The 12,799-nt window shown below is 40.8% G+C and overlaps 1 protein-coding gene across 22 annotated transcripts in view; it reads left to right on the forward strand.

Moving 5' to 3' along the window:
* Window positions 1-12,799, forward strand: part of ttn.2 (titin, tandem duplicate 2) — a 217,833-nt gene that overhangs the window by 125,512 nt on the left and 79,522 nt on the right. For all 22 annotated transcript variants that reach the window (XM_025903577.1, XM_025903582.1, XM_025903581.1 and 19 more), the window contains 20 exons: window positions 156-443; window positions 524-820; window positions 1,163-1,349; window positions 2,355-2,470; window positions 2,552-2,851; window positions 3,274-3,573; window positions 3,688-3,793; window positions 4,029-4,225; window positions 4,469-4,774; window positions 4,859-5,012; window positions 6,328-6,452; window positions 6,550-6,668; window positions 6,772-6,952; window positions 9,027-9,329; window positions 9,431-9,937; window positions 10,048-10,350; window positions 10,619-10,775; window positions 10,905-11,047; window positions 12,340-12,458; window positions 12,570-12,747. In XM_025903577.1, coding sequence (XP_025759362.1) covers window positions 156-443; window positions 524-820; window positions 1,163-1,349; window positions 2,355-2,470; window positions 2,552-2,851; window positions 3,274-3,573; window positions 3,688-3,793; window positions 4,029-4,225; window positions 4,469-4,774; window positions 4,859-5,012; window positions 6,328-6,452; window positions 6,550-6,668; window positions 6,772-6,952; window positions 9,027-9,329; window positions 9,431-9,937; window positions 10,048-10,350; window positions 10,619-10,775; window positions 10,905-11,047; window positions 12,340-12,458; window positions 12,570-12,747 — 4,386 coding nt within the window. The remainder of the gene's footprint in view (window positions 1-155; window positions 444-523; window positions 821-1,162; window positions 1,350-2,354; window positions 2,471-2,551; window positions 2,852-3,273; window positions 3,574-3,687; window positions 3,794-4,028; window positions 4,226-4,468; window positions 4,775-4,858; window positions 5,013-6,327; window positions 6,453-6,549; window positions 6,669-6,771; window positions 6,953-9,026; window positions 9,330-9,430; window positions 9,938-10,047; window positions 10,351-10,618; window positions 10,776-10,904; window positions 11,048-12,339; window positions 12,459-12,569; window positions 12,748-12,799) is intronic.

The following is a 12,799-nucleotide window of genomic DNA, read 5'->3' on the forward strand; positions in this document are numbered from 1 at the left end:
TCCAAGGTTGCAAGTTATTCCCTCGTATAAACTCCGTATAAGCAAGCCATTAGTTTTACGTCGTCACACTGAGCTTGCTGTCCTCTTTACTCTATTGTGACTATGGCATCTCAATGCCAACCTACTGACTGACTTCTTCCTTAATTTCTATGCAGAGCCTCCAGAGATCCAGCTGGATGCCAAGCTTCTGGCTGGTCTGACTGCTAAGGCTGGCAGCAAGATTGAACTTCCTGCTGATGTGACAGGTAAGCCTGAGCCACGAGTCAAGTGGACCAAAGCCGACCTGGTCCTCAAACCAGACGACAGGGTGTCCATTGACACCAAGCCAGGACACTCCACGGTCACCATCGCCAAGACAAAGAGAGATGACAGTTCCACTTATATCATCGAAGCCACCAACAGCAGCGGTCGTGCCACTGCCACTGTGGATGTCAACATCCTTGGTAAGATGAATCAACGACCGAGAAAGGTACAGATTCTCAGTTTCTGCTGATTTCAATTTTAAATCTGCTCTTCAAAACAGATAAGCCTGGTCCTCCTGCTGCTTTTGACATTTCTGAAATCACCAATGAGTCCTGCTTTCTGGCTTGGAACCCTCCACGTGATGATGGTGGCTCCAAAGTTACCAACTATATTGTTGAACGGCGAGCTGCTGATAGTGAGATCTGGCACAGACTGTCCTCCACTGTGAAGCAGACCACATACAAAGCTACCAGTCTGATCAAGTTCAAGGACTACATCTTCAGAGTATTTGCTGAAAACCAGTTTGGTGTTGGTCCAGCTGCTGAACACACACCAATCACTGCCAAATACCCCTTTGGTAGGCTACCTTACATCTAATATCTTAGAAACAGAAATTTCCATTTGTAGATGAGTCAATTTCCAGTTTTCTTTTATGTAAAGATTCATATACAGTGGTATTTTTTCTGTTTGTTTGGATTAAAATGTCTGATGCAGCATTAAGATGGAAAAACAGCTTAATCGTACAGTGCATTTATAACATTTTTTATAAGATCCGGTGACAGATTCTTGTTCTTGTTGATTCTCAGCTAAGTGAAGAGTTTAGTGTGGAACATTTATCATAATCAGGCTTTTTTACTTGGTCAAGTACATCAAGTCTTCATGACTTGGACTAACCTGATACATCTGATCTTGTCCTCAGATACTCCCGGGGCTCCTTACAAGCTGGAGGCTTCAGATATTGCAAAGGACTCTCTGAATCTGAACTGGTATGAGCCTGATGAGGATGGAGGAAGCCCAATTACTGGATATTGGGTGGAGAGATACGAAGCTGACCATGACAAGTGGATAAGATGCAACAAGCTGCCAGTCAAAGACACAAACTACAGGTGAGCCTAGCTGTCACATTTCAGAACTGATGTTTATACATTGACCTTCTTTGGTAGATTAGTGTGCTGATGCACATTTCCAACAGAAAAGTTTAAACTCAGAGTGCACAGTCAAAGTGACAGGAATAATAGAAAAAGTGCTGGTGCTCCTGATGTTTTCTGTTTTCTCTAATACTTCACTGAAATGAAACGTGTTCGTAACTATAAAAACACAGTACAACTATGTGGGATAGGTGGCTGGTCAAAACCAGTTATAGCATCTAAAGGGTTTTCACTGCTACCAGGTTCACCTTCTGTCCAGGACTCTCTGGATCAAATACATTTTTGGACATAATAACTTTAGACTTCATTTATGAGCGACCCCTGTATATGGACAAATGTGTGGTTTAGTAACATCAGACTGAAATCTAACTGATCTGGTTACTTTTGTTGTTTTCACAAAACACCTGTCCCATAAGTTAACCTATTAGAAAAAAAGTTAATTCAGTGATTTTGATGCCAACAGACAAAGGCTGACTGAAGCAATAAATTCATACAGCCATCACAGCTGTGCTTCAGTGTATTACACCGAGCTGAAAAATTGTCTGGCAAATAGATCTCCATTGTTCACATTTGCAACACTACAGCAGCAACACAGCAGTGTTAATACTGGCCACTGAGTCTTCATCCAAAATGCACTGTAACTTGTGATAGTTCCCAATGTTAAAAACAAATGATTTGTGTAAAAGCATATGGGAAACTAAGATTATGGATCATCTCTATTATTCAACATCTGACAATGGAAATGAGGCAACAGTATAAAGTGAAAAAACAAAACATTGGTCTTATAGAAGTTTTTTTATATTTGCATTAAAATCCAGGTAAAAAGAGAACTTTATGCTATAACTTTTTTTGACCAGTCAAAGACACAAAAAAAGGTTAGCCTAGCTACTCTGCTGTCGAATTTCAAAACTCACTTTTACATTAAGCTTCTTTGGTAGATTACAGTGTACTTTTCTTCATTAGGGTCAAAGGTCTTCCAACCAGGAAGAAGTATAAGTTCCGAGTCCTTGCTGAGAATCTGGCCGGAACTGGAAAACCCAGCAAGGAGACAGATCCGATCCTTGTTAAAGATCCTATTGGTACTAAATTTCCCTTACTTCTATAAGCACTTTAAATCTGTTTAGAATAGATAAACATGTCACGGTTGTTTTTCCTACCAGACCCTCCATGGCCCCCTGGCAAACCCACAGTGAAGGACGTAGCTAAGACGTCATGCTTCCTAATGTGGACCAAACCAGAGCATGATGGCGGAGCAAGGATCGATAGCTATGTCATTGAGATGCTAAAGAGCGGCACCACGGACTGGATCCGCGTGGCAGAGAACATCACCATCCTGGAATATTTCCTAAAGGGCCTGATGGAGAAGCAGGAGTACTCATTTAGAGTGCGAGCTGTTAACGTGGCTGGAGAGAGCGAACCCAGTGAACCCAGTGACCCAGTGCTCTGCAAAGAGAGACTCAGTAAGAATAACTCATGATCTAAAAACAGAAAAATTAAAAAACATTTACTGTTGTAGGGCAGCTGATCAGTGTAAGTTCAAACTGAGTATGTTCACCCTGAATTAAAGAGGTTTTTTAGATGAAATGTGTTTTTAAAACACGTTAAAAGGGACTGGAAAAGACAAATGATGTGACATGTAAAGCACAGTTTCACATTTTCTTCAATTGAGTTTAATTGTTTAAATTTAGTTTTAATTGTTGGAATATTTGAAGCTTTAAACAGTCAAAACATTTCCCCCTAAGACAAACTGGTAGAGAATAAGCGTGGTACACTATGGTATATGGGCGATACATCTAACAGCTGGTGCTCTGAAGCTGGCCAGGTCACACCGACAGATTAAGATCTGCCATTTCCAAACTGTGGTTTATCTTCCTTTCCCCAGACCCTCCCTCAGCTCCACGCTGGTTAGAGGTTGTCAACATCAGCAGGAACAGTGCTGAGCTGAAATGGGCAGCTCCTGAGCGCAATGGAGGTTCAGCCATCACCAACTATATTGTGGAGAAACGAGATGTGAGGCGTAAAGGTTGGCAGACTGTGGATACCACAGTCAAAGAGCTCAAGTGCGACGTGAAACCGCTCAATGAAGGATCGCTTTATGTGTTCCGTGTTGCTGCTGAGAACGCTGTGGGTGTCGGACCCTTCTGTGAGATGGAGGACTCTGTGCTGGCAAAAGACACTTTCAGTAAGTTAGAAAGGATGCGCAGTCGTGAATGCACAAATCATTTCAATTTGAAGGCAATGAAAATCCTCACTGCTGATCTGTCAAAGAATGACGATAATATTTCCTCATTTCCAGCTACTCCTGGCCCACCATACGCTCTCGCTGTCAGTGCTGTGACCAAAAGATATGTGGACTTGCAGTGGGAGGCACCGAAAAACGATGGTGGAAGACCCATCCTCAGGTTGCATTTTACCATTTTATCACATTTTATCTTGTACCCTGTATGTGACATTGCACAACTTAAGTCCCGTGCAGCTTAAAAATTTCTCCAAAACTGATTTCCTTACGTTTCTCATGCAAGATAGGCACTTAGTATACCACCATGTAAATGGCACCTGCAGCAAAAGCAGCAGATTTGTTTCCTCGACCTAGCATGTATAAAGGTCTATTTCCCTTGTATTCCATTGGGTGTTCAGGTATTCCATTGAGAAAAAAGAGAAGCTTGGAACTCGCTGGGTGAAATGTGGGAAGACTTCGGGTCCAGACTGTAAGTACAGGGTAACAGACGTCATTGAGGGAACAGAGGTTCAGTTCCAGGTCCGAGCTGAGAACGAGGCTGGCAGTGGACACCCAAGTGAACCCACCGAGATTCTCACCATAGAAGATCCAACAGGTCAGCTCAGGAAATAGATAAAAAAATAAAATAAAAATAAGGTTCATATATTTATAGTAAGCGTAAAATTATTGTATAGTTTTTATAAATCCTGTAAGCACGTGTGCACTTTTATAGAGCTGTTTCTAATCTCGTTATACTATGTATAGTGACAATAAAGGCTTTCAATTCATTAATAATTATATTGTAACAGTAAAAACAATTTAAAGTGTGGAGAGTCTGAGTTTATATTCTCCCCTCCAGGCATCCCATCACCACCCATTGAATTACACGTGACTGGAGCCAGCCGAGACTTCCTGGCAATTGCCTGGAAACCTCCACAAACAGATGGCGGTGCCCCTGTCAGAGGATACCACATTGAGATGTGCGAGGCTGGAACTGAGAAGTGGATGAGGGTGAACTCCCGTCCAGTGAAGGAGCTCAAGTACCGCGTAGAGGAGGGTGTGACCCCTGAAAAGGAGTACATTCTGAGAGTGAGGGCCGTTAACGCTATCGGAGAGAGCGAACCATCGGACATCTCTGAAAATGTCTTTGCCAAAGACTCTGACTGTAAGAATCTTCATATTTGTTTCTGAAAGTCACCAATGACCTTCATTTGTGGCTGAGTAAGATTTTGTTTTTCTGTGTTTTCAGGCAACCCAACTCTGGAATTCCAGACTCTGGATCTAGTTGTTGTGGAAACAGAAAAGCTGCACATTCCAGTTCCCTTTAGAGCAGTCCCCTTACCTAGAATCACCTGGCACAAAGATGGCAAAGAGCTGAAGGCGGATGAACGCCTTGGCTTTAGGTCAGTGTTCTGTGCGAATCCTTTCATCTAGAACTTTTGTCATATCGGTTTTTTCATTTCACACCAACACAGGCCTTGCACTCATCCATCTCTGATTTGCATAAAAACTTTATACTTGCTGTAAAATTTAATCCTAATATAAAAAACACATTTCAAGTCATGTTTTTTAAAAATCTACAATCCACCCACTTTCAAGCCATTTTTCACACATTTAAATGTGAGGAAAAGTTTGAACATGAATATTTCAAAAACATTTGAGTCTGAAATTTTCACTCATTTTTCTTAGCATCAAAATGCATCAAGGTCCTTAATTTGGGACAGATGCGTAAATGTCTGAGTAGTGGCAAGTTAAGGTAAGAACAAATATAGAGGAACATTCTAGCGTTTCCAGGTATTGATTTTTGTAATAACTGAAAAATAATGTTGTTAAATATATTATTATTTTTCATTTTTGACACTTGCTCTACCCACCAGTTTGAGACTTAATGCACCGGAGCAGTCATATCATTCAGTCTGAGATCTGAAATTAAGTCTAAAATATACTAAGAGGTGGAAGAGTGCAGTCCAAGAAACTGAGCAGGACCCGATCTGGGAGTATAAAGAATGGGGAATTTATATGTAGCATGTCTGATCTCTGCTTACCTGTAGAAGTCATGTAAGGTTTAAGGTTGGGTTAGGGATAGATTAGGGGTTTAGGGTCAGAGGGGTCAGTAGGCATTTTTTTATGTGCATATCTGTTCCAAATTGATCTATTTCAGCTGTTAGAAAGACCAGTTTGACACATACATTCATATTTCAGTTAGCAAAACAATAGTCTGAAAGTGACCATTTAAAAAATATTTCCTGAAAAAGATTTTAATGTATAAAACTAAAATTTCATGTTTTTGGGCTGCAGAGCATCAACATGTTAGCACGGTTAGGCCGTTAAAGCGTAAGTGCCGTGTAGCCCCACGCATGGGGCAATCCGCACTAACGGAGAATGCGGTTATGACGTTAACGTCATTTTAACGAGAGTAACGCTGGCAGCACTAATTCTAATGTATAAAACTAAAATTTCACAGCACTCACTCAAACTTTGGACCATAAAACTTTTAAGCAAATTGGAGTTGTTTAAGTAGAAAATGTTACCAAACATGTACTGATTTGAGATGGAATGACTGATATAATAGAAGAACATATTCTTTAATGAATACTATATTGAAATTACTCTTCAAACCAACAGTAGAAAACTGATCTTTTTTTGCTGGGAAATAGCCCAACATGAGCTTCATTAAAATGGCTTTGTGTCTTTTCTTTCTTGGTTGGTGCTCAACAGGAAGGAGTATACCTCCTGTCACCTGGAGATTGACAGCAGTCTTCATGCCGATGCTGGAGTGTACAAAGTGACACTAGAAAACAAGCTGGGAAGTGCCAGTGCCACCATCAATGTCAAAGTCATCGGTATTTAAACATACATGGCCAGTTTGTACATCAGTGGAGAGACACACTGAACCTGGAGCCGATTTTTTTTTTCATGTCTCTATGTCTTTGTGTTCAGGGCTTCCTGGTCCTTGCAAGGAAATTGTGGCTTCTGAGATCACAAAGAGCTCCTGTAAAGTTTCATGGGATCCACCAGATTATGATGGTGGTAGTCCAGTTCTTCACTATGTCTTGCAGGTCTGAGATGGCAGCGTGTTTTTACTGATCACATTAGAAATCTGACAGTGAAAATAAAATGCTCATGTGTTTTTTCATTTGTTACTTTTGTGGTGCCACACAGCGGCGTGAGGCTGGCAGGAGGACATACGTCAACATAATGTCAGGAGAGTGCAAGGTGAGCTGGGTGGTCAAAGATCTCATCCCCAGTGGAGAGTACTACTTCAGGGTCCAGGCTGTTAACAAGATTGGAGGAGGAGAGTTCATCGAGCTCCGCAACCCAGTCATCGCCGAGGACCAGAAACGTAAGGAAATCAAATCTGGTGATGTCATAGAAGGATTCTACTTCCTGCTGTGAGAATGCCAGAAGAGAACATGATCACTTAGGATGGAGAGCTAGCTAAAGCATTCACCCTTAACCATTCGAGGGATAGCAGCAGTAAGAATAAGAATAAGAACAACTTTATTTATCCCGAGGGAAATTCTTTTGTCATGTACATGCTCAAAGCAGCAGGAGAGACAGAGGAACAGATGAAATCGATATAAGATATACAATATAGACAATAAGAATAGTGTACAGTAATATACAGTAGGATAGTGCAAGACAAATAATCGGATAACTCTAACAAAGTAATATATAACTATATCCTGGTGAATAAATAACTAAACTATCAGTGCAGGCGGTTCTAGAAAGTGACAAAGTATTGTGCAATAGAATAAAGGGGAGTAGCAGCGTATGATGGGGGGATGAAAACAAATATTCAATAAGTAGTCTTGGGTAATATTGCACGATCTGGAGGGAACAGAATAACATAGGTAATAGTCTCAGGAGAATCACCTACAGAGTGAGGAAGAGTTAAACAGTCTTATTGCCACCGGTACAAAGGATTTCCTGTGGCGGTCAGTTCTGCATTTCGGGGCAATGAGTCTTTTGCCCCGAAGTCAGCAGGAGTCAGCACAGATGATACTGTGTGATTTTCCCAGTTTAAGATTGGTTATTAGTTCTTAAAGTTTTATAGCACTTGTAGTCAGTGTTGGGGAGTAACGGAATACATATACCAGTGTTACATATTTAAAATACAAAATATGAGTAACTGTATTCCGTTACAGTTACCGTTTAAAAAGGTGGTATTCAGAATACAGTTACTTCGTTGATATAAATAGATTACACGGTGGTCTTTTCCTGTTTCATATGTTCGGCTATGCCCTCTCTATTTTTGGTAATTCCACGCCGGTGGAAACCCAAACATTAAGAGGTTCTAATGCCCATGTCTTAGTCTCGTGGCCTATGTCACCCCTAGTTGCATAATGATGTGAAGAAATATTTTTAAAATTATTATTCAGAAAATTCTTTAATATGAAAGCAATAGGCAGAGTGTTACAGGCTCAACTTGACTGCTCTTCACCTTGACAATAATCGACTGTTAAGATTCGACTGTACACTGTGTTCGTGTTTCCTCCCAAACAATAAGTTCTGTTGGAGCAGCCTTTCAACGCCTCTCTCTGTCTCTCGCTAGCAAAGTTGACCCAGACAACAAAGTAAAGCTAGTTTTCGGCTATGAGCCCGACACGAACCCGACGTATTAGCCAGAGGTCCCTTTACTACGGTTCGGAGCCGCGGACCTGTTTTATATACGCATGGAATAGTTTTCTATCCGAGATCGCTGCAAAAAGTGCAGCCTTACCTAATGTCCACCTACTGTTACTCATTTATATTAAGATTTAAACATCTAGTTGGTATTGGTATGGCGAGTAGCCTTCAGTAATAGTAATAAATCACAGCAGTAGTACATTCATGTAGCTGTAAAAAGCATGATAATATATTAAGTAATCCAAAGTATTCAGAATACGTTACTCTCATTGAGTAATGTAACGGAATACGTTACAGAATACATTTTGGGGCATGTAATCTGTAATCTGTAGTGGGATACATTTTAAAAGTAACCTTCCCAACACTGCTTGTAGTCATCTGCTCACCTTGCATACTTACATTAAGATTGAGTAGATGTGAAACTAATGCAGAGCAGACCCTAACAACTCAGTCATAATATTGATTGAATTCTTCATTCAAATATGAGCCAGTTCATGTTTTAATAGCCAGACTTTGGCATAGCACAACACTATGCCATAGTTACGTTATTCCAATAACCTTATTGAGGTTTTTAAGCTGTTTGCATTATTAAAGCTGTATTAGTATTTGTGTGGCATGTATCTTATCACATATGAAGTCTTTTTAGTGTGTTAAATTAGAGAGAAACATTTTGAAATTCAACCGAATATTTCATCCATGTGAAAATAAATATTTTGTTTTCCTAAGTTTTAAATGTTTGACATTTTGCTTCCAAGAGAAATCTAACTGAATGCAAAATCTTGTTCCAGATGCTCCTGACCCACCAGTGGATGTGGAGACCCACAACCCCACATCCAGTACTGTTACTCTAACCTGGAAGGCTCCCATGTATGATGGTGGCTCCAAAATCATGGGCTACATCCTAGAGAAGCAGCAGAAAGGAGAGGACAAGTGGGAGAGGTGCAATGACTTCCTGGTGCCTGTACTATCCTACACCGTCAGAGGATTGACAGAAGGAAAGAACTACACCTTTAGAGTAAGAGCTGAAAATGCTGCTGGGATCAGTGAGCCATCACGCAACACGCCATTTATCAAGGCCGCCGATACCATTGGTATGTATCAGCTGTGCGGTCTCGCTCTCTCTCGATCTATCTCTCGCTGTCTCTATTTCTAGGTACGCATTTCTGTTTGTCTGATTTTATTTCTCTCTTAGATTCTCCAAAGGTTTTCCTGAGTGGCAGCTTGCAGTCTGGTCTCAGCGTGAAGCGAGGTTACGAGATCTGCCTGGATGCCAACATTTCAGGATCTCCGTACCCTCAGATCACCTGGTACTGGAACAACCAATCAATTCGACCTGAGCCACTCCGGAAGAGACCTGAAAAACCCCTGAAGAAGAAGGTGGAAAAGAAGGAAGAGGAAAAGAAGCAGGAAAAGGAGAAAGAAGAAGGGACAGCTGAGAAGAAAGAGGAGAAGGAGGGAGAGGTGAAAGAACCTGAGGAAAAAGAAGGCGAGGTGAAAAAGGAGGAGGAAGTTCCAGAACCAGAGGTGGAGGAGCCAGACTACCCCACCATAAATGAACGCCTGGCCATCGACAATAGCCACAAGGGTGTATCCTCTATCATTATCAGGGACTCGATTCGCCCTGATCATGGTGTCTACATGGTGAAGGTGGAGAACGACCATGGCATTGCCTCGGCAACCTGCGAGGTCAACGTACTCGGTGCGAGTTCTTTTGTGTTTTCTATAACCAAAGCTTTATACTTTAAAGCTAATCATGTGTTACAAAAAAGATACAAAAAGTTCAAATCTGAACATTTATTCTGTCTACAGATACTCCCGGGCCTCCAGTGAACTTTAGATTCGAGGAGGTGAGGAAGAACTCTGTGATCTGCAAGTGGGATCCCCCACTGGATGATGGTGGCAGCGAGATTCTCAACTACACCCTGGAACAGAAAGACAACTCCAAGCTGGAGATTGGTTGGAGCACCGTTACCGCAATATTGAAAGGATGTCGTTACTTGGTGCCCAAACTCATTGAGAAGAAGGAGTACATCTTTAGGGTCGTGGCTGAGAACAAGTATGGTGCAGGCCCACCCTGTGTCTCCAAACCGGTCATTGCCAAGAATCCTTTCGGTATGGGTGTAGTTATTATTATTCTGGTCTATGCTGGAAGCTAGTTTTTGGTTTTGTTTTATTTGTTTGTTTGTTTTTTCAGGTTGGTTTGTAGAGTTTTAAAGCACAAAAATGTTTGTAACTGATTAAAGGTCTGCTGAAATGAAATATATGTCATTATGTAGATTAATTAACAGATAACTGTACTATTAATGAACTTAAAGGTATACAAACAATAGTAACATACCACTTATTTTTGTTCTGCTATTTCATCTCGGTATGTCCTTAGAACCTCCCGAAGCACCTGATAAACCACAAGTTGATGACATCACAGCCAATAGCATGCTGGTCACATGGAATGAACCAAATGATAATGGCAGCCCCATCTTGGGATACTGGGTGGAGCGCCGTGAGATCAACAGCTCACACTGGGCACGTGTAAATAGGTGAGAAAACCATACAATGTAACCATTTTCTTTCTTTCTTTTTTCCCAATTTGCAACAAGACTCATGAAAGTGCGTATTGGCTTGTGTGAGGGTAATAACAAAGCCTTCATGGTACTTTTGGTCTTCAGGAACATCATCCCTGTCCCTGAGCTAAATGTTGAAGGTCTGATCGAGGGGCTTACTTACATCTTTAGAGTGGCTGCCGAAAACCAGGCCGGCCCTGGAAAGTTCAGTGTTCCCTCTGAACCCAAGACTGCCCAGCCAGCTATTTGTACGTAAACTGTTCTAAATCCTTTGTTCGACAGAACTGCGAGCTGTGTTCTTGTATCTGTCCGTGAAAATAAAAAGCATCATTAAATGTTTTATTCTTAGTTATATCCATGTATAACACTTATTTAATATTTGAAAAATGAGCAACTGGCAATTTTTAGAATTTAGAAGTTTGAAGAAAAATATAGAAAGTTATAGTAAAATTATTTGCTCCTTTCCAGAATGTTTTTTTGTCACATTTATATGTTTCAGATAAAATTTCAAACAAATTTTAATATTAGAAATTGATAACCTGAGTAAATAGAAAATATTTTTAAAAGATTATTTCATTCTCATTCATATTACAGGGCCTCGAAAGAGTCCTGTATTGTTATTTTGCGTCACTACCTCCCCGAGTCAGGAGGGGATCATTTGTGCGCGTGCTGTCTTCTTTGGATGTGGTAGTTGTTTGTCAGGTTCTCTCCGGAATCGAACCCTTATTCCCCTTTACCTGTGGTCAAACATGGTAGGCACATAAAGTGCCATCGAAAGTTAATATGGCAAGCATTCGAATGAGACATCGCTGCCGGGGAGGGAAAGGGTTACAGTTTAACATTTTGAAGAGTCCTGTTACATCTGGCATAAAATGAGCAAATGAATGGAGCCATGAATTCTCCTCTCTACTAGAAAATCCTGAAAGAGAATATTCAGCCATCACTTTGTGCCCTGAAGCTCAAGTGCACCCAGGTTATGGAGCAGTACGATGATACAAAACACACCAGCAAGTTCACGTTTGGATGGCCTAAAAAGCCTAATTGAAGGTTTAGGAGTAGCCTAGAGTAACTCCAGACTTAAAACATATAGAAATGGACTGACATGACTTCAAACAGGGCAATATGGCTGAATTCAAACTTATCTGCAAAGAAGAGTAGACCAAAATTCTTCCACACCAATATAAAAGATTCATTGCCAGTTATTGCAAACACTTGATTGCAGTTCTTGCTGCCAGGGGTGGTAGAACCAGCTGTTAGGTTCACTTTTTCATATAGGGCCAGGTAGGTTTGGATAACGTTTTTCCCTTAATAAATAAAATCAACATGAAAAAACAGCATTTTCTATTTACTTATGTTGTCTTTGTTAAATACAATTTGTTTGATGATCTAAAACATTAGATTAGATGATTTCCAAGTGATTTTTTGTTTTAGTATAATATTTGAACTGAATTACTTCCTACCTCATCTGGGTATAGTTATTCTCACTGAAATATAGTCAATCGTAGGGTGAGTTTCATCTGTGTTTACTATGACCCTACAGTGCCTCCAGGTCCTCCAGTTGCCCGAGTGGCAGCAACTACTGACCACTCCATCGAAGTTGAGTGGGACCCGCCTGCTGACAATGGAGGTGGGGAAATCCTGGGATATCACGTTGATAAGGTGAAAAAGTTACTTCTCCTAAGTTTTTAACTTTGTTTTTGAGATTCTGTCATGTTAGAAGTTGATTTCAGTCCTGATGGATGTTCTTGTTTGTTCTGTGGTGTTATTCAGGCTATGGCTGGTACAAAGGACTGGTCGAGATCTACGGAACGTCCATGGAAGACTCGGAACTTCACTGTTTATGGAGTCAGAGAGGGAGCAAAGTACATGGTCAGAGTCATTGCCTGTAATGCTGCTGGAGAGGGAACACCAGGATTCACAGAGTCTGTATTTGTCAGAAATCCTGCAGGTTAGCTGAAAAACTCGGAAAAATATTTTTAAAAATGTAGAAATTTGAACCA

Source organism: Oreochromis niloticus, linkage group LG16 (genome assembly GCF_001858045.2).
Source record: "Oreochromis niloticus isolate F11D_XX linkage group LG16, O_niloticus_UMD_NMBU, whole genome shotgun sequence".
In the NCBI taxonomy this organism is placed as follows: domain Eukaryota; kingdom Metazoa; phylum Chordata; class Actinopteri; order Cichliformes; family Cichlidae; genus Oreochromis; species Oreochromis niloticus.